We start from the raw sequence: 22,269 nt of genomic DNA, 5'->3' as shown, positions 1-22,269 counted from the left end.
TTGACCAAAAACTCTAACCTCAAGTAGGACATACTGACGAACGGACTAGGAAGTGTAATGTTTTTCCGACTTTATTACCAAACTGCGTACTTCAGTATTGTAATTAGGTGAGAAAGGCTTTGTAAAGTAAGTGATTTTTTCAATTTTTACATAAAAAATAAAGTGTATTCAAGTTTCTACTCTTAAAAGAGTTCTCTCGTTTTCTGATCAGTTGTTGTCCATACAGCATTGATGAGCATTGTCCTGGCATTAGGTCTCCTTTAGGCAGCAACTATTTGATTTTCTGGGGTGGCTATGGATTTTTTTTCAGGACAAACTTTTTTTTTCGCCTATGGTAATCAAATAATCATAAACTAAAAATACAGTCCTAGGTAATCAAATAATCATGAAATATTTGGCTTAATAATCAAATAATCATTAAAAAAACGGACAAGTAATCACATAATCAAAAACCCCATGAGGGCCCTCATTCTGCTGATTAATGTGCTTTAAGAAAATAATGCCCCAACTTGTTGAGAGACAGGACATCTTAAAAAATGAAAAGAGAGAATTCTTTTAAGGACAACAGTCACAATAAGCTCAAGGTCACAGGAAGTGCATAACAGAAGAAGTCTGCATACACAGATCTACAAGCATGCTTTGAAATTTTTTTTTGTAAAATTCTATATTTTGAGAATGACATCTTCAGAATTTACAAAATCTATTGGCTTTGTTTTAACCAAATATTATCTTATATATGATGAAGTAAATGCATTCTGTTACAAAAAACAATTTGATTATGGACCAAGTTATGACTGCCAAAATGAGGATTTTAGAGTGTACTTGTTTTCATACAAAGAAGCTACAAAAGTTTATAACTATATCAAGAGAAATGATTTAAAGGCTTTATATGTAAATTTGATTTTGTAAAAATACAAATCACAAAAGTAGATAAAAGGTGAGTTTGAGTTTTCTGACATTTAACCCTTTTAAAACTTTGCTTTAGGCAGCAACCATTTGATTTTCGGGGGGGGGGGGGGGCTATGTTTTTTTTTGGAAAAAAAAGTTTGTTCCCAGTTTTTGGAGAAAAAAATAATTTGTTTTTGATTTTGAGAATAAAAAATTGTTTGTTTCACCCTCAGCTGCCACTATATGTAATGCTAAAATTGAAAGAAAATTGTTTTCGAGTGTCGCGAAATTTTTTTATTGTTTTTCGCCACAGGCGAAAAAAAAAGTTTGCACAGAGAAAAAAAACCATAGCCCCCCCCAGAAAATCAAATGGTTGCTGCCTAACAAAGATATTTATTGGTGCAATTTTCTCTGAGTTTACATACATGTACTTAACTTCTAATACAGACTATTCAACAGAATGGTATCAGCATATCAAGTAAGCTATAGATACCTTCTGGCTGTGGCACTTGTCAGGCTGTATTTTTACAAACTGGAAACAGGATGAATGATACTTTTAATTTCTCATGTGGCTACATTATGATTTTTTCCTGTTTTATTGCTCATAGACAACATATTTTGAATGAATAGACTGTACATGCATCTATATGTTTTTATGTAATTTGATGAGAAAACATGAAAAACAGTCAAGTATTTATAAAGCATGTAAAGTGTTATACAAATTCTCTTTCTTTACACTGCATTATACAATGTAAAGAAAGAGAAAGTGAAAGTGATTAAAGAGAGAGGAAAATTTGTTAGGACATCATTTATGAGGACTTACAACAGGAAGTTGCTGTTGAGCATGTTCCAATATTCATTTAAATTTGGCAGCCATGAATATGATGGATGCTGCTGTAATTATATTATGTTTGTTAATCATTATTTGTCTCGTTTTGGTTCACCTATTAGTGGCAGTTATAGTGTTTGCTAGAAGATTTACAACATTACTTACAAGATTGAATGCTATTTTACAACAATAGGTATTTAGAAATATATCTTTTTATGTTCTACCTTGCTTTGCTTGTCCCAATTACATAAATTATTTCTGGTTCTAAATTAAGAAACAACAAAGACTAATATGGCAGGAGATACACACCAAACAGTTTTAATTTAACATATTAATATTCTTTCAAAATAATGTTTATATATCTCTTTGACATTAGGACATGTCCTCATAAGATTTTCCCCTCAATATTAAATATGAAACCATATTTATATATATGCTAGAAATCTTTTCCCCAATGGATTATCATCATTATGACAATGTATTATATATGTGTATGTCTTGGCTCTGACATATAAAGGTCTTCTGTCTTTAGAACTTCTAGATTCATTTATATCTCTTTGATATTAGGACATGTCCTCATAAGGTTTTCCCTCAACATTAGATATCCCATAATTCCACAGTCAAAATGGAGAATGGATTCTTAATCACATGAGAATGGCATGGCTTTGTTATTTTTTGTGAGATACTCTGGGCATGTGCAGCAGGAAGTATATTTTTGACAGGACCATGTGACTCGAACTGCACTTTTTTTAGATGGCATCAAGACTTTGTATTTATGATATTCCTGCTGGATTTTTGATTTTGATTTCTCATGATCATTTTTTGCAAGTGTATAATTTTTGTGTCTCTAGTGGCTATAACTTTCGTTATACATCTTTTGATGACATTTATATTTTGCTCCACTATTCTGAGCCTGAACTGACAGAAACCATCACATTTTGTGCTGATCATCATGTCTTTGTATATTTTTATCCATTGCAAATTATAAATCCAGGATCCTGAATTTAGGTAAGTCAATGGTTAATGCTAACATTTTCTGTAGTTGCTTAAACACAGAGCCAAGAGGCTACTTTAAGGTAGTTCTGATTACCCGATGGGCCATAATTTAAACCCAAGTTCCTAAGTTAATTTTTTTCTTATATGGAAATTTATTGCACTGACATATAACATGTATAAAGGTCTTCTGTCTTTAGAACTTCTAGATTCATTTATATCTCTTTGATATTAGGACATGTCCTCATAAGGTTTTCCCTCAACATTAGATATCCCATAATTCCACAGTCAAAATGGAGAAGGGATTCTTAATCACATGAGAATGGCACAGCTTTAGAACAAGTAATTGTAAATAGGAATCCATGATAATTGGTATGCAGATGTATTACCATTGCCACATCTCATTGCCATGGAGATTATTTGGCTCCGCCCCTCAGTCATGGTCTATTGACTTTGAATGGTTTGCTTACTTTACATGTATTAGTTTGTGATTAGATCAGTTTATGGGGAACCACTAGTGGTAGGTCAATGATATTTAGTATGCAGGTGTATAAGCATTGGCATATCTCATTTCCATGGAGAATATTTGGCCCTGCCCCCTCAGTCAGGGTTTATTGACTTGGAAACGTTTGCTTAGTTTACATGTATTAGTTTGTGGTTAGGTCAGTTCAAGATGAACAGCTAATGTTAAGTCAATGATATTTGGTATGCAAATTTATTGACATTTGCAAATCTCGTTTCCATGGAGATTATATAGCCCCACCCCCTCATCATGATTCATTGACTTTGACACTTTTACATAGTTTACAAGTTAATATTTGTGTTTAGGTTTGTTTAAAAGGAACGACTTATGATAAGTCAATGCATTATGGTATTTGGTATGCAGTTGTATTAGAATTGGCACACCTCATTTCCATGGAGATTGTTTAGCCATGTACCTTCAGTCATGGTTCATTGACTTTGAATATTTGCATAACTTACATGTTAAAGTATTACTATTTTAATTTCAAAATTTGCATTAATTATTAAAATTACAAAAAGGCAAGACATATCTCTGTGTTAACAGTTTATTATGAATGTATGTATGTACTATTTATTGGCTCAGTTTTTTTTATGCATTACCAAAAAAAAACTTGGCTATAATTGGTCCTGGCCCAGTAATAATTTTTTTTTTATTGGTTAAAAGAAATGATGGTCTGTCAGTTGACCTGGTGGTTTTGGGGTAAACCATTTTTTTTTTCCTTTGATGAACTACAAATCAGCCTATGACATGGTCCAAGTTTTTATGTGATGGCTAAATTTTTCAAAGATCTGCATGAACACAAAAATATAACATAAGCTATGTGACATGCATTGACTTCTAGTTCAAGATGGAGGATAACATGGATATGACTGTTCTTGTTCTGCTTATGCTGATTACAGGAATTGCTGTTCTTTTCACTATAATGTATTTCATACGTTGGAATAGACTGAAGGACTTTAATGAATCCTTGTTCATAGGAATAAACTGTCTGTTTTTAGATGTTTTTTTTTATTTTCTTATTTATTCATCATCCTTCTGTCTTTTCATTTTGCGTTTATCTTTTCTTTTTTTATAGGCAGCCAAGGAGACTAAAGACGTTGATGGCATCTTTATTTTTGAATAATTTTCCTTGTTCTTTCATAGCTTTTTATTCTGATTTTGAGTTTAGCCAAGCGGCAGCATTTTGTACAGACTTGCGTTTTGATATATTAGAATTTTCAGTTAATGGTTTTCCTTACATTGCATTTTTTTCTTTTCATCAGTTAAGAGTTTTTTTGATTTTATGCCAGATGAATAATTTCGAAATTTACAGGTTTATGTTGAGAGCTTAAGTAGTCTATTCTTCTTTTGATTATTTGAATTATTTGTAATGGAAAAACACATTTTTTTGACAGTTTTTTTTCATTTTCTTGCACAACTATTGCTTAAAGCTTTTATATATTTTTTCCCTGCTCATCTTTTTTTGTTTTTAGTTTGTTCTTTCTTTTTCAATGTTTTGTTAGTTATTTTATTTTTGATCTATGTCGGTTGTGATTTCAGTCGTGAATAAAGGGTAAGTTAACAATCATTTAGCATTTCAGTTCAATATTCTTATCTACATTTGTACATTGTTTCTGCCATCACTATAAAATGTATTGGTTATACACAAGAGTAAGGGTTTGGTTAGCGTTAAGGTTAGAGCTATGACCATAAGTCCAGCTATAGTTTGATTATATTAATTGTTGGACATGAATGAAAGTTTAAATGATTTTCCCTGCCTTTCCTCTCCTTTATTCCTGTAGCTTTTTTTATGTTGCTCAGAATTTGCATGAGCAAGTACTAGTACAGAATCTAATTTAAAACTTAAGATCAAGTTACAAAAATACTTTTTTTTATCAAGGTTTGTCACTGCAGATTTTGCACATGTTGTACTATTCATAACATTGCGATCGACGATATTATTGAGCCATTGACGATCTTTCCCAGGACTTTTGATATTTTTATTTTCTTTTGTCAATTGTCATATTATACTTTATTTCTATCCTCCTTTTCTTTGTCATTATATTTTAATTATTTTTTTTCGGCGGTTTAACCGCTTCCAATAAATTTCACATTTTTTGTTGTTATGAGGACGCTCACTCGAGATATTGATGAATTTAATCAATTGTAATACCCCCAGTACCAATACCGCGTAATTGATTTCTCAGGTAATTTGTTTTGTAAACAAACTGACATTGCGATGCAATCAGAGATTTTTATTGACAAATTTCAACTGGTCAGCCGGACCACCAGCTGACAAAATCTACTGGTCCGACGTAAATTCTACTGGTACCGGACCAGCGCTTATTTCAACCCCTGTTATGGTATGATGCTGTCGTCGGCATTGTAGTTGTTGAGCGCTCACAAACATGCACCCCACCACACACTTTATGTGCCTGTCCCAAGTCAGGAGCCTGAAGTCCAATGGTTGTTGTTGTCTTTTTGTTTTAATTGTTATTTGTTTTGCGTTTTTTTTTAAAATAGGCTGTTTATCGTCTCTTGTGAATAGTTTCACATTTTATTTTATTTTGGGGCCTTTTACAAAGCTTGGTTTACGGTATGGGGGTTTCCCATTGTAGATGATAAATCAATTGTAATTTTGACTTTGGTGGATGACTGTCTAATTGACAATCATACCACATCCTCTGTCTTTATATGTACATAAGGTAATTATGTAATACTCAGTACATGTACTTACAATGATGCAAAATAAACATACACCGATACATATTTATGTATTTACAAATTCTGTGTTGTAGACCATCATGGGAGATTTTGCAAAGGAACAGGAGAAGTTTGCTACAGAGAAGAAGGAACAAGGCAAGAGATCCAAAACAGCTGTACCACCCTGGGTTGGTTATAATGAAGAGGAGACTATGAAAAAACAAATCCTTGCATTGTCTACAGTATGTGTTACTTCTTATCTTTAATTGGACCAAGAAAAAAATACCCTCTGTTTCCGCTAACATGCTCTAAAAAACTAGGGTTGCAAGGTACATGTAGGCAAACTTTTTTATTTTTTCAAAAGTTTTTGACTGGTTTGTGTTGAAGACATATACAGACTTAAATAGTACTTGTAAAAAAATTGGCAAAAAAACTTTAAGGCAGGCACAAAAATTAAGGTCCGTAGGGTAGGCGGAAACAGGTAAAAAAAATTTAGGCCTTGTCATTAGTTTAGGCTTTTTTCTTCGATGTTAAAGTCATAATTATTTCAGTATGCTGATATGAAAAATCATTGTTGTTTGACATCATAAGTTGGATACATGTAAATGCCATCATCACTGATGTTGCATTGCAAAAATACAAACAGGTATAAAAATTATCAGCGGTCAACTCAATATATCTAATTTCAATCTTAACACAAGCATATCAATGTATGGTTATAAAGATCTCCAATGATAATCTATACTTTTCCTAATATAAATAAAGGATGCATGTGATATGATTAGATAGATTTTAAATAATCAGATAGATATTCACGGAAGTTCATTAAACATTGTTATTGCTTGTGTGTGTGTTTCTCTATGATCTTATTCTTTTACTGCCATAATAATTCCAGTGTCAAAAAGTTGTGCTGGTATAAACAATATTATTGATCCAATTACCTTAAATTCAGAAATTGCAAAAAAATGTTATGTCGCCACAGACGAAAGTCTTTTTTTCATCGTGCTTGAAGATATTGATTTGATATTTCGTATATAGTTTTATCATGACCAGAAACAGATCAAGTTCAAATTTTGTTCAGGTCAGATGATTTATTGGCAGAGTTATGGTCCTTGGACCTTAAAAATTCACGCAAATAATCGGTTTTCTGCACTTTTTTTTCGTGATACTTGAAGACATTGATTTGATATTCAGTATATAATTTCATCATGACCAGTTACCTATCAAGTTCCATTTTGGTTCTGGTCTGATATTTTGCAGAGTTATGGGTCCTTGGACTTGGAATATTCACGCACATAATCAGTTTTAAGAACTTTTTTTCATGTTGCTTATAGATATTGATTTGATATACAGATTTTTGATGATTCATGTGTTTTTAAATATTAGTCTGACAAAGAGTCCATACTTGCCCCTACTGTTTAGGATTCGACCTTTGCCGTCATATCAAGCTGCGCCCAAGCTTGTAGGGGACTATGTATTGTTTTTTATACGCTCAGAATGCTTGTTTAAATTAAATAGATAATGACTCTCATTTACAATATATCCACAATACATGCTGTACATAGTTTTTTGGAATTTCTTTAGCTGAAACATGCTATTTTTATAGAAATAAAGATTACAAGTCAATGCATGTCTGCATGTTCATTTTGTACATGTATGGTGTCTTCAACTGTCTTGACAGTTTTTCAAAGAAATATTTTTAATTATCTTTCTTAACATGTATTGATGTGTTGATTTGTTTGTCTCCGATGTTTTTAAACCTAAATCTGATTAAAATTCATAAAAAAAAATTGCAGGTATGGTGTACATGGTGTAGTAGAACTCGTGTACAGGTTATTGTTTGGCCCTCAACAATGATTTATAATAAATGTAAATGTACAAGGAGGCTCAACATAAACTTTTGATATTTCTTTTTCATATCAGTCTGTTTTTCTAATTTTTATTACGATTCTATTGAAGTTGTGGATTGTTGTCTTTTAGAATATATTCCATGTATTCTTAAAAAGCGAGCTGAATTTTTTTTTGATGAATCAGTCTTCTGTTCTTGTTTTATTGTAGGACAAAAGAAACTTTGTGAGAAATCCCCCTGCTGGTGTCCAGTTTCAGTTTGACTTTGATGCTTCCTTTCCAGTTGCTATGGCAACATCACAGGAAGATCCTAATTTACGAAAAATGAGATTTGAACTTGTTCCCAAACAGTAAGTTTATTTCATCGTACAGTACGGGTAGGGACTTATTTTTATGGATGCCTTAATCCGTCTAGTTGGATATGAATAATCGGACATTTTTTATGGTAGGTAGTATGGTCATTAATCAACAGATCCAGGTGTGAATGGTAATACATTTGTCCTTTCATCTTAATCGTGCTGCTAGAATTACGGTTCACTGATTTCAGAAACAGGTTACCTGTAATTTTAACCTTAGTCACTTTATTGATTATATTAGTTCTACATCCTATTTGACATAAATATTTTTACAGGTGAATTACTGGAGAGAACTTTGTTTTAATCAAAATAGCCTATTTTTTTTTAATTATATTTTTTTATATTTCAACTGCTATTTATTTTCTTTGTTCCTCAAAATTATTTTTTATTTTATGTTCCTTTTCGTTGTTTTTTTTGTGTATCTTTTTCTTATTTGTTGGCATAAAATTTTAAACATATTTATTTTTACATGTATTCCTATTTCTTGAAGCTGAAGGTTATTTTTGTTTTACTGATTTATTTTCCACGTAAATCCATTGTTTAGCAGAATGCTGTCTCAAGTGATGCTGCATACGTTTTAGTTTCACGAGGTCACATGCAAAATATTTCTATAATTTGTATTTAATATTCAGTCTGCGTTGGGTCAGTTACGAGATAAAAATAATTACAGTGAGCATTACTTAATTGTATATTAGGGAGCTACCATTTGATTTTTATGGGGGGGGGGGGGCTAGGATGAAATTTGAAAAAAATAGGCAGGACAGGAGTTTTGAGTAAAAAAAAAAGGCAGGATGAGACACTTGCAAAAAAAAAAAAGTCAGGACGACAATTGAGGTAAAAAAAAGTCAGGAAAAACTAATAATAAAAGGCAGGACCGAACAGAGTAAAAAAAAAAAAGGCAGGACAGAGATTACAGCTAAACAAAATTTTTCATCCTAGCCCCCCATAAAAATCAAATAGTAGCTCCCTTATTAGTGGCTTGATGATTCTTTGTAGTTTTTACTTTTTATTGCAAACAAATATTGTCCGAAAGTTGGAGATGTATAACTAAAATACGGAACGCAAATAATAAAACTAGAAGAAGATATTGATTCTTCCCGGGCATATACAGTTTATTTTAATATTTCCGTGTTTGTTCATTATGCTAAATCAATATAATGGAGCTGCATTTGGTGGGGGTAGGACGGGTCCAGTTCTCGAAATCCCTGCATTAAAAACACGGTCTGAAGGTCCCAAATTTAAATAAATTAAAATCCTGACTTCCCGACATCTTGAAAAAAGAATTCACAGATCCCGAATTCCTGAACTTAATTGCATAATATTCATTTACGGACAATCCATGTAAACTTGGAAACTTGTATTTTATATATTTTATTTACAGCAATCTAAAAAAATATTTGCCGTGTAAAGACAATTCCATGATACACATATTCGTGATCAACAGCGGGTGCACGTGGTTGAACTTTAATTTGACTTCACTCACAATAATATTGAATGCCAATATAAAAAGATATTAAAGATAGATTTTGTCCAATGCACAAGATTTTTATTTGGCCGGAAATATCGTATAAACAGTAAACACAGATGACCTTTCTGACCGACCGTGGGAAAATCCATTCATGATTAAATTTGATGTGGAATGATTGAAAGTATTGTCCACTATTTCTGATGCTCTTGATCGAAATCCATCATTTACCAGAATAGAAATTTAATCGATTTACATACATGTATAATCAAAACAAGATTAAGTCTTTTTGATCTATTTTTTGTTTTATTTTTTATGTCAGTCATTTCCCGGATTCAAATTTAAATAATCTAGTTCGGAAACATCGATATACAAAATCTTGCAGACTGTACAAGCTTTTAGAATGACTGGAAGTACGACGAAAAAGTAAAGACAGCTGATCATGACTGGTGTAAAACTTTACAATTCGTAAAACATATTTATAATAAAAACACCGGCTATTTTCATAAAAATTTCAGATATGAAAATAGAAAGGTAATATCTCGAGTGTCAACAAATTTAAAAAAATAAATAAAAAATACGAATTGAAATATGATCACAGCGTTATCAATATTGTATTAACAGAAACCAATTGTTTCAAAGAGATTAACGGGAAAACTGAATTTTGTCAGGAGGACCATGAATCTTGTCACCAACAAATAGAAATGAATTCACATTATTTAATTATATCTTTTTTACAGAGTTAAAGAAGATATTTTCTGGAGAAATTACTTTTACAGAGTCTCGCTGATAAAACAACCTAACCAACTGACAACATTAGCACAAGAGGGTATATATTTTTTGTGGTTACTTTTACAATATTAAGTCATTGGTCTTCCATATACAAGTTTAAAGTTAAGTCACCAAAACAAAGTTTTGCAACTTTTGTCTTTGCTTCGTTTCTTTTTATCAAGTCCCCTACCACGAAGTTGGGGGACTTATTGTTTTTGTTCGGTTTCTTATTATTAAGTGCCCGATCACGAAGTGGTCATGACTTACTGTTTTTGTTCGGTTTCTTATTATTCTTTTTGTTTATTAAGTGTCCCGAATGAAGTTCGTTGGGAGACTTATTGTTTTTGTTTCGTTTCTCATTATTTTTTTCCTCTGTTCTTTATGCATGAACTTGTCCCATCGAGATGTGCAGGCCATTCCAGACCCGGCCAATCAACCAAGATGGCTGCCACAGCTAAAAATAGAACATGGAGGTTAAATGCAGTTTTTGGTTATTACTCAAAAACCAAAGCATTTAGAGCAAATCTGACGAGGGGTAAAATTGTTTATCTGGTCAAGATCTATCTGCCCTGCAATTTTAAGATGAATCGGACAACCTGTTGTTGGGTTGCTGCCCCTGAATTGGTAATTTTAAGGAAATTTTGCTGTTTTTGGATATTATCTTGAATATTATTATGGATAGAGATAAACTGTACACAGCAAAAATGTTCAGCACAAAGTAAGATTTACAAATAAGTCAACAGGACCAAAATGGTCAGTTGACCCCTTTAGGAGTTATTGCCCTTTTTAGTCAATTTTTATCAATTTTTCGTAAATCTTAGTTAACTTTTACAAAAATCTTCTCTGAAACTACCGGGGCAAATTTTACCAAACATAGCCAGAATCATTATTAGGCTATCTAGTTTAAAAATTGTGTTTTGTGACTGGGCAACCCAACCAAGATGGCCGCTACGGCTAAAAATAGAACATAGGGGTAAAATGCAGTTTTTGGCTTATAACTCAAAAACCAAAGCATTTAGAGCAAATCTGACAAAGGGTAAAATTGTTTATCTGGTCAAAATCTATCTGCCCTGAAATTTGTAGATGAATCGGACAACTGGTTGTTAGGTTGCTGCCCCTAAATTGGTAATTTTAAGGAAATTTTGCTGTTTTGGGTTATTATCTTGAATATTATTATAGATAGAGATAAACTGTAAACAGCAATAATGTACAGCAATTTAAGACTCAAAAATAAGTCAACATGGCCAAAATGGTCAATTGACCCCCTAAGAAGTTATTGTCCTTTATAATCAATTTTTAACAATTTTCATAAAATTTGTAAATTTTTACTAACATTTCCCACTGAAACCACACGGACAAGTTCATTATAGATAATTGTGAGCAGCAAGAATGTTCAGTAAAGGAAGATGTACAAACACATCACAATCACCTAAACACAATTTTGTCATGAACTGTCTGCTTCCTTTGTTGTCGAGCTTTCGACTTTAGTCGAAAAAGCGAGACTAAGCGATCCTACTTTCCGTCGTCGTCGTCGTCGGCGGCGTCCACAAATATTCACTCTGTGGTTAAAGTTTTTGAAATTTTAATAACTTTCCTAAACTATACTGGATTTCTACCAAACTTGGACAGAAGCTTGTTTATGATCATAAGATAGTATCCAGAAGTAAATTTTGTAAAAATAAAATTCCATTTTTTCCGTATTTTACTTATAAATGGACTTAGTTTTTTCTGCGGGGAAACATTTCATTCACTCTGTGGTTAAAGTTTTTAGAATTTTTATAACTTTCTTAAACTATCCTTGGTTTGTACCAAACTTGGACAGAAGCTTGTTTATGATCATAAGATAGTATCCAAAGTAAATTTTGTAAAAATAAAATTCCATTTTTTCCGTATTTTACTTATAAATGGACTTAGTTTTTTTCTGCGGGGAAACATTACATTCACTCTGTAGTTAAAGTTTTTAGAATTTTAATAACTTTCTTAAACTATCCTTGGTTTGTACAAAACTTGGACAGAAGCTTGTTTATGATCATAAGATAGCATCCAGAAGTAAATTTTGTAAAAAAAAAAATCCATTTTTTCTTTATTTACTTTTAAATGGACTTAGGTTTTCTGTGGGGAAACATTACATTCACTCTGTGGTTAAAGTTTTTAGAATTTTAATAACTTTCTTAAACTATCCTTGGTTTGTACCAAACTTGGACAGAAGCTTATTTATGATCATAAGATAGTATCCAGAAGTAAATTTTGTAAAAAGATAACTCCATTTTTTCTGTATTTTACTTTTAAATGGACTTAGATTTTCTTCCAGTTAATACTTCATACAGTCTGCAGTTTTCAAAACATTTATTAGATTCATTAACTATCCTAGATTTTTACCAAACTTGGACAGAAGCTTCTTACAATCAGAAGATAGTATCAAGAGGAATATTTTTATTGATTTTTTTCCTAATTTTTGTTGAGCCTGTGATTTACAGCAAAAGTAGGCGAGACACTGGGTTCCGCGGAACCCTTACAAATTTTTTAATTCACATATGCCAAGGTGAGCGACACAGGCTCTTTATTAGAGCCTCTAGTTACAATTACACATATTATTTTCATGAAGTTTTTTTTGTTTGATACTTATCAGTTGAAATTACATAATTCCAATATTTAGACCTTAAATTTTAAGACCAGGTTTATATAAACGTGTAACCATAGGCAGAAATTCTTTGAATTATAAAACATTAAGAATATATACAATAGAAATATCAGTATGAAATTGTATCACATGACACCATTCTTGGATGCATGCAATATTTACATTTTATTGGAAAATCTTAACAGAGCAAACCCTTGTATTAGATATCCATTTGAAACCCAAGGTTGAGGAAGAAATTCCCAGTAGTCTGTCAGAAAATGAGTTTGTCAGCGATACATTCCAATCCAAAAGTTTGTGGGTTGGTTAGCAGGAAACTAGGGTATTATTTTTTTTGGCCTTGCTTTTGATATTAAAGAATAATAACTTTTCCATGAAGTTTTGCCTTACAAATGAATTGAGAAAACTTGCATCAAAGTCGTTTGATATTGAATGTAATTTGCATTTAAACTAATACTAAATCTTTTCCAGAATTCGAGACAGATAGAACCATTATGTGGTCAAGACTACCTGGAATTCCAAGTAAAATGAAATGGCCTGTCCTTGTATTCCATGATAGTGTGCACAAGAACATGATTGATGTATTTTGTAAAGCTGATGATGCAGTGTAAGCAAATAATTTTATTACAAATTATGTTAACTCGTAAGGTTTTTATATGACCCCTTAGTCAGGCAGTGGCTGCTCTCTATGTGTTGTATCTGTTACTGTTTTCAATATTAAAGAGGCCAACAGTGTTCTCCCCAGGGCCTTTTGCATCATGGTAATGTGATGCTATATTTCTTGAATGTGATGCTATCTGAATTGGTTTTCTTATAGATTATGTTATGGATGTGATGCTATATTTTTTAGAAACAAGATGGTACTATATTTCAAATGTTCCTGTTTACAATGATGCTAAATGAAATATCTGGGGAGAACACTGCCCGAAAAATGTCATATTGTGGGGCATTGCAAATTTTTATCGTTCTGATTTTGATTCAATTTTTATCATTTGATTCCTCTCAGTCTTGCGAAATTCCAGAAACCTGTATCTGACATTCGGTCAGACAAACTGACATCTTCTGTCTGACTTCAAGTTTGGATGATGCATGTTTAAGTTTGCTTCAGTCAGCATAAAGAGCAGGTATATTTTACCAAGCGTATTGTACCAAATTGATCATAAACTATAGCATAATCATATATACATGTAGGTTTACAGTGAAGATGGTTAATCTTGAGCCATTCTTGAGATCTTTGAGAAGTTCTTGGGAGCAGATTGGAATGAGTATTTATGCTTTTATAACATTTTGATCAAAGTTAACTTTTAGCATGTTTTACTTGAGAGAAACAGAGGAAACAGTTGTGAATACTTCAAATCATTTGATCAAAGAATGCAAACAATACATATATATGTTTACAGCATTTAAATTGTATTGAATGATTCTTTTTAATTCATATTGAATGGAAAGATTGATGAAAAAGAACTTTTCTTACTGAAAAAAAAAGATCAAGGAAAGTTAAATACTAAACATTTTTTATGTAACTATTCAACTATGGCTTTTGATTTGATCATTTGGTTAAGTACAAGTAACTGTTTCAATCTTTAAACTGAACATGGCTGAAGACTTAGTTTTACATAATACTAGACAACATTCAATTTTATCCATGTGTATGTACTCTTTCATGTCTTTGGACTCTACTAAGTTCATGAATGATTTGTGGCAAAGTTTACATGACGACTAACTCTTCAAAATAAATGAATTTACTAACAGGTCTTCAGCCATGGAAGTGATTAAGATGTTGGTCATTTTTACAATTGAATTAATTTGTAAGTTAATAATTGAAAATATTCTACGAGTGACCGAACAACAAAATAATTCAGCAGTGCTCATAAGAGTTATTATTGTTGTTCCGTCACAAGTGGTATATTTTCAAAAATCAAATTAAATTGTTAATTATGTTTTTATAAATAGATCACAAAAACATGATTAAAAAATGTCTTATTCCAGTAGTATTCATGATAAATAACATCAAACATGAGCGTATGATTATAAAAAAACCCAAATATGACTGCATCCAATTTAAGTACCTTATTGCGGCAAATTTTTGTGAGGTTCATAGTTTTGCCCTTTTTATGAGGTTTTACGTAAATGTGTAAAAATTAAATGCTTAATTCTCTTACATGCCAACTATTTCGATTTTTCCATAATATTTTATGAATTTTGGGTCAATTTACGGTTATAATGTTGTAAAAATTTGAAACTGCAAAAATTACCCAATGCACTATAAAGTATATTGCATTTCACATTCTTATAATCGATAATTCTGAAAAGTAAAAAGGGCAAAACTGAGAATAAATTTGGTACATTTTGCAAAAAATGTTGAGAAAAGACATAAAAAGTTTCATGAGTGAATAATCAACCGATAAGTGATGATATCAGATTCATCTGAGAAATTTCAGTATTTCTTTGTCATCTATATAATAATATATATTTGTTTCAATATGTTCATTGCATGACTGTTATCACTTATTTCAGTGTATTATCCAGAAAAGGTTTGTCTGTTTTTAGTCCCCTAACGGCGAAGCCAAAGGGGACTAGGTTTGCACTTTGTCAGTCTGTCTGTCGGTCCCCACAAATCAGTTTTCCCCACTTTTTTTATTGTGCTTGAAGATATTGATTTGATATTTTGTATAATGTTTTATTTTGACCAGTTACAGATCAAGTTCAAATTTTGTTCCGATCTGATGATTTTAGTGTCTCGCCTGCGACAAAATTTAAGTCGCATAGTGAGACATAAGTATTACTATCCGGCGGTGGCGTAAACTATTTGTATAAAGCTTTATATTTCAGAAGGTAGAAGACTTGGATGCTTCATACCTTGTATGCAGATACCTTATGTCATGAACTTTCCGTCTGTCGTATGACCATTGTCCTCGACTTATTTTCATGGTTCAGTGACTGCTTGAAAAAAAGTTCAGTTTTTTTGTTATGGGAATTTCTCACTTATAATAAGTAATGGGATAACTATATTTGGTATATGGGTTCATTTCAAGGTCTACATGTCCATCAGACAAGATTCACCTGACCTCGACCTCATTTCTTGGATAAGTGATCAAGGTTAAAGTTACGTGAATAGGTCCGTTTGTCAGATACTGAAAGCAGTATGTCAAATATATTTGGTGTATGGAATGATTGTAAGGTGAACATGTTTGTCTGGCAGGTGTCATTTGTCCTTGACCTCATTTTCATGGTTCATTGGTCAATGGTAAGTTTTTGTGTTTTGATCTGTTTTTCTAAAACTATAAGCAATAGGTCAACTATATTTGGTGTATGGAATGATTGCAAGGTGTAATGTCTGTCTGGCAGGTGTCATATGTCCTATCTCATTTTCGTCGTTCATTGGTCAATGTTAAGTTTTATGTTTTTGTCTGTTATTCTAATACTATAATCAATAGGTCCACTATATTTGGTGTATGGAATGATTGTAAGGTGTACATGTCTGTCTGGCAGGTGTCATTTGTCCATGACCTCATGTTCATGGTTCATGGTCAATGTAAAGTTTTTGTGTTTTGGTCTGTTTTTCTAAGTTACTATAAGCAATAGGTCCACTATATTTGGTGTATGGAATGATTGTAAGGTGTACATGTGTGTCTGGCATGGTTTATCTGACCAGGACCTCATTTTCATGGATCATTGATAATTTTAAGTTTATGTGATACTTGTAGTAAAACTTTTATCATTAGGACTATCAACATAAAATTAATCATGGTTAGGAAAGCAGGCGAGACATTTCAGCGTGTGGACTCTTGTGCAGAGTTGTGGTCCTTCGACTTAGAAAATTCACATAAATAACTAGTTATCTGCACTTTTTTTCGTCATGCTTGAAGATATTAATTTGATATTTGGTATATAGTTTTAATATGACCAGTTACAGATCTATTTTGAATTCTGTATAATACATAGTAGATATTCTGCTAAGTATCCTGAATATATGGGATCAAAGACCTAAAAAAGTACCATTTTCATCGTTATATTATTTCACTTTGGAAAAAAAAAACATTATATTCACGGTAGTTTATTCATAAACTGTGACACTTTAGCAGTCAAAAATATATATATAAAAAAGAAGATTTGGTGTAATTGCCAATGAGACAACTCTAAACAAGAGACCAAATTAAATGACACAGAAATTAACAACTATAGGTCACCGTACGGCCTTCAACAATGAGCAAAGCCCATACCGCATAGTCAGCTATAAAAGGCCCCGAAATAACAAATGTAAAACAATTCAAACGAGAAAAGTAACGGCCAAATAAATGTACAAATAAATGAACGAAAAACAAATATGTAACACAGCAACAAACGACAACCACTGAATTACAGGCTCCTGACTTGGGACAGGCACATATGTAAATAATGTGGCGGGGTTAAACCAGTTAGCGGGATCCCATTCCTCCCCCTAACCTTGGACAGTGGTGTAACAGTACAACATATAGGAACGAACTATAAAAATCAGTTGAAAAAGGCTTAACTCATCAGATGGATAGAAATACATCTAACAAAAACAGAGTGGCTCAGCACTTATACATCCCAACAACAAAAAGACTATTAGTACCGATTTGAGAGTACTCGCAGTTACTGACAGCTAATAAAAAAAATCATGCATCTAAAACTAATATGCAGATGTATGTTGTGATACTTGACAAGCAATCTGGTCTTTACAGCCTTCAATTTAAGCAAAAAATGACTATTTTATGATGAAAATAGAAAATGTCGTGTTTGTTATATGTTATAATGAGATTTGACTGTTTATAAAAGATGTCTGATTATTTGAATTCAATGACCTATACAGGCATGACTTTTTGTCGAGCCTTCGACTTTAGTCGAAAAAGCGAGACTAAGCGATCCTACATTCTGGCGGCGGCGTCAACAAATATTCACTCTGTGGTTAAAGTTTTTGAAATTTTAATAACTTTCTTAAACTATACTGGATTTCTACCAAACTTGGACAGAAGCTTCTTTATGATCATAAGATAGTATCCAGAAGTAAATTTGGTAAAAATAAAATTCCAGTTTTTCCGAATTTTACTTATAAATGGACTTAGTTTTTCTACTGGGAAACAACACATTCACTCTGTGGTTAAAGTTTTTAGAATTTTAATAACTTTCTTAAACTATCCTGGGTTTGTACCAAACTTGGACAAAAGCTTGTTTATGATCATAAGATAGTATCCAGAAGTAAATTTTGTAAAAAAATAAATCCATTCTATTTGTCTTTTAGTTTCCAAGCACAGCTCTTAATATAACAATACGGAGATGTGGTTAATTGCCAATAAGACAACTATCCATCAAAATTCAAAAGAAGTAGATGTACAAGCAATTATAGGCAACCAAAAACTCTTCATCCATGAGAAAACCATGTTTTGTTTAGGGCCTTTCCAGAATTGTGTTGGGGAAGGAAGGCACCTGTATTAAAATTTGATGGGTGGTGGGTATTTAAAAAAGATTACTTGAACATTTAAATGAAATATCCAATTTGAAATGCATGCATGGTGGGGTCAAATAGTCCAGTAGTCATGAATTATCATTTATATTATTATATTTATAAATTTACTGTTTACAAAATTTTGAATTTTTGAAATACTAAGGCTTTTCTACCTCAGGCATAGATTACCTTAGCTGTATTTGGCAAAACTTTTAGGAACTTTGTCCTCAATGCTTTTCAACTTCGTACTTTATTTGGCCTTTTAACTTTAGCCTTTTTTGGATTCAAGCATCACTGATGAGTCTTTTGTAGAAGCGCATCTGGCGTATACAAAATTTAGTCCTGGTATCTTTGATGTGTTTATCAAATATAAAGTGCCTTCCTTCCCTCCTCCCCCATACATTTTTTTTTTGGAACAGCCTTTGGTAGAATTTAATTAAACCTTAAACATTGTCAAAAAAGGCTGTTCACCAAAATGTTAAAAACTGAAAGTATCAATTTAATAATTGTCATTTGTTTTGCATGCTCTTTTCATTGTGAAGGTTATTTGTATTGCAATTTCTAAGTCACATTTAACATGTTTAAGAGTTTTTTTTCAAAAATTTGCTGCTGCAAGGTAATAGAGTCTACAGTTATTTGCTTAGAGTCAGAATAATGTATTCAAATGGGATAACAGGCCTTATGCGTCAAAACATCAGTGCTTTTCCTTCTTATTCTGTTTGAAAAACCGAGTATGTAAAACTTTTAAAAAAAATGATTTTGCTCGCTCCTGTTGCAGACCACTCACCTGTCAAAAACTCATTTTCAAGATTTTTTTTAAAACAAAAAAAATTAGCTTGCTCGCCCCAATTTTTTTTTTTAGAGCAAGTGTTCAAAGAACTATTTATCAAATTGGTGTGGCCTAATCATCACTTTTCATACTACATTTTAATTTTTATACACCCGTCTTGAAATTATGGTATATCTCTGTCCATCGTCAACATGTTGCACAATAACTCGAAAGTGCTTTCACTAGTTTCTGTGAAACTTGTTTATATCTATTGACGTGCTAATATAAACTTCTAATACAGACAATGTTGCAAAATAATGTCTGAACGTAATATTTGAATATTTGTATCAAAAGGGAAATTTGCAATTGACATATAATTGAGCCTTGCATTGATTCTACAAGTATATTTGGTGAGGAATATCTCCAAATTGGAAAAATAAAATAAAATAAAAATACCAAGCACTTGAAATGAGTTCATGTACAAAATCCATGTGTGATCCCATTTAGTTTCACTTTGCATATTTCTTTTTTTATTTACAGAATGCTTGTCAAAAAAAGAAAAAACCCTCAAATGTTTTAGGGAAGATTTGATATGGGCAATGACGGGGGAAGAAAAAAGACTGGATGGTTTGTATTCAAATTTTGGCTTGGCCATAATAGAAATACTCAAATTCTTTTTTTTTGGCTTAAAATCACATTTTGTTCTAGTAAAATAAAGTTCTGAGTGTTATCAATAAATTTCATGCTTATTTGAATTCAAGGACTTTTCATATTCATTAAAATGACACCCCTTTTGTCGAGCCTGCGACTTTTGTTGCAGAAAGCTCGACATAGGGATAGTGATCCAGCGGCGGCGTTAGCTAACTTCTTTAAAGCTTTATATTTTAGAAACTAGATGTTCTTGACCTCATTTTCATGGTTCAGTGACCACTTGAAAAAAAAGTTCAGAATTTTTGTAATGTTGAATTCTCTCTTATTATAAGTAATAGGATAACTATACTTGTGTGTACCTTGCAAGGTCCTCATGTCCGTCAGACAGTTTTAACTTGCCCTTGACCTCATTTCATGGATCAGTGAACAAGGTTAAATTTTTGTGTTTTGTTCTGTTTTTCTTTTACTGTATGCAATAGGTCCGTGCCTAAATATCAAAAGTACCACTTGAACTTGCTGTCATATGCAGTGTGTAGTTTTAAACTTTCATCAGATGATGTTGCTTTAAATATTCTGGTACTCACAGTCAATATTATGCATAGATGAAAGGTGGACATAACAGGCGCTTTGAGGCACTAGTATTAAAGCTTATGATATCTCAACATAAAATGTATTGAAACATACTTTTTTTTTATAATAATCCAGAAACTGAAAAAGAGATTGACATGGATACAAAAGATGAGTCAAGTCAGCATGGAGATGAAGATAAAGTCATGAAAGTCTGCAAAGATGACCTTGAAGATAATTTGTTGTATACGGACATTGATGGTGTTAATTTGACAACTACCAATGATCAGGAAGATAGTCTAAATACTGAAATGGAGGCAGAACCAGAAGATACATCTGTCATGGAAACAGGAAATTATACAAGGGAGATAAATCTAGACATTTGTGAAATGATTCAAAGTAAAGGGTGTATAGAAAATATTGAAATGGAGAAAAACAATGAAACAGCTGAAGGAGTGATGGAAAATGAGGAAACAGAAACAAATGTGAAAATGGTTGAAAGTGAAGAGAACAAAAGAGTAGAGGACCAAAACAAAAATAAAAATACCGGTGACATTGGACTAAAAACTACTGAGGTGGAAAGTATCACTGAGGAAAACATAGCTGTTACTGTCACTGATGAGAAAAATGATACAGAAAAAAAGATGAAAGAGAATACAAAAAAAAGAGGTAGGCATATTTTTAAAATAACTGTTTTGTTTCAATAATAATAATTTTCAACAGGCCTTAAATTTCCTTATATTCCTACTTGGAAATTACAAGGCTGTTGGGAATTATTGTCCTATAATGGGGCCCTTTCAGAATTATGTCTGATGACCCACCTGTCAACAAAGATGGCTGCCATTCCAAAAAATAGAAAATTTTCTGATTTTTTTTTTACACTGAGGCTATTTGGACCAAATGTTTGTGAAATGGTGCCTATTAGAATTATCCATAGTGACTGCCATTTGAGCAACACGAGCTATATATATAGTTATTTAGATACTTGCAAATGTAATTATACTTCCATAATAATTGTTTCTATTGATGAAAAATATTTATGATTTGTTCACCAATTTGTGTTATGGGAATCCTTAATGTAACAGTTTGATATTAATGAAAAGCTTATTTAAGTCTGATACACAAAACAGAGCAAAAGGAAATGTATAAAAATGATGATTGTGATATCATGTGATAATTAGCAAAAAGAAAAGTATAAAAATGATGAATGTGATACTCTTGCAATAAATTTTTGGTTGGAACTGATTCATATGCATTATGGTACCCCTGGTAGCAAGATAAGCGATGCAGGTGCTGGTGAGCCTCTACATTACCAAAAAAAGACTTTACTGTCACTAAGGCACAAACCATTTAATTTTCATTTTAGGGAAGGGGGGCTGTTTTTTTTTGGAAAAAAAATAATGTGGCCTCCATTTTGAAAAAAAAAAAGTAATCTGGCTTATTCAGTTGCTAAAAAAAATATTCTAGCTTCATCTTCAGCAAGTATGACATGAATATATTTGATATTGAAAAAAAAAAATTGATGCTTTGGATCGAATGAAAAACATATCTTGCTTTGTTAGCATGGTTAAAAAAAATCTGGCTTGATATAAAATTCCAGGCCCCCCCCCTCCCCTAGAAAATCAAATGGTCCGTGCCTAAATATCAAAAGTACCACTTGAACTTGCTGTCATATGCAGTGTGTAGTTTTAAACTTTCATCAGATGATGTTGCTTTCAATATTCTGGTACTCACAGTCAATATTATGCATAGATGAAAGGTGGACATAACAGGCGCTTTGAGGCACTAGTATTAAAGCTTATGATATCTCAACATAAAATGT

The 22,269-nt window shown here is 32.1% G+C and overlaps 1 protein-coding gene and 1 pseudogene across 2 annotated transcripts in view; both read left to right on the top strand.

The window, feature by feature from the left end:
• LOC134684301 (putative ammonium transporter 1) overlaps positions 1–22,269 on the top strand; it is a 110,460-nt pseudogene that overhangs the window by 15,269 nt on the left and 72,922 nt on the right.
• Positions 13,465–22,269, top strand: part of LOC134685111 (uncharacterized) — a 51,499-nt gene continuing 42,694 nt past the window's right edge. For both annotated transcript variants that reach the window (XM_063544557.1, XM_063544556.1), the window contains exons 1-3: positions 13,465–13,600; positions 19,770–19,856; positions 20,586–21,116. In XM_063544557.1, coding sequence (XP_063400627.1) covers positions 19,829–19,856; positions 20,586–21,116 — 559 coding nt within the window. In that variant the 5' untranslated portion in view covers positions 13,465–13,600; positions 19,770–19,828. The remainder of the gene's footprint in view (positions 13,601–19,769; positions 19,857–20,585; positions 21,117–22,269) is intronic.

This window comes from Mytilus trossulus, chromosome 9 (genome assembly GCF_036588685.1).
Source record: "Mytilus trossulus isolate FHL-02 chromosome 9, PNRI_Mtr1.1.1.hap1, whole genome shotgun sequence".
Classification (NCBI taxonomy): domain Eukaryota; kingdom Metazoa; phylum Mollusca; class Bivalvia; order Mytilida; family Mytilidae; genus Mytilus; species Mytilus trossulus.
This window is presented reverse-complemented; position numbering and strand designations above follow the sequence as displayed.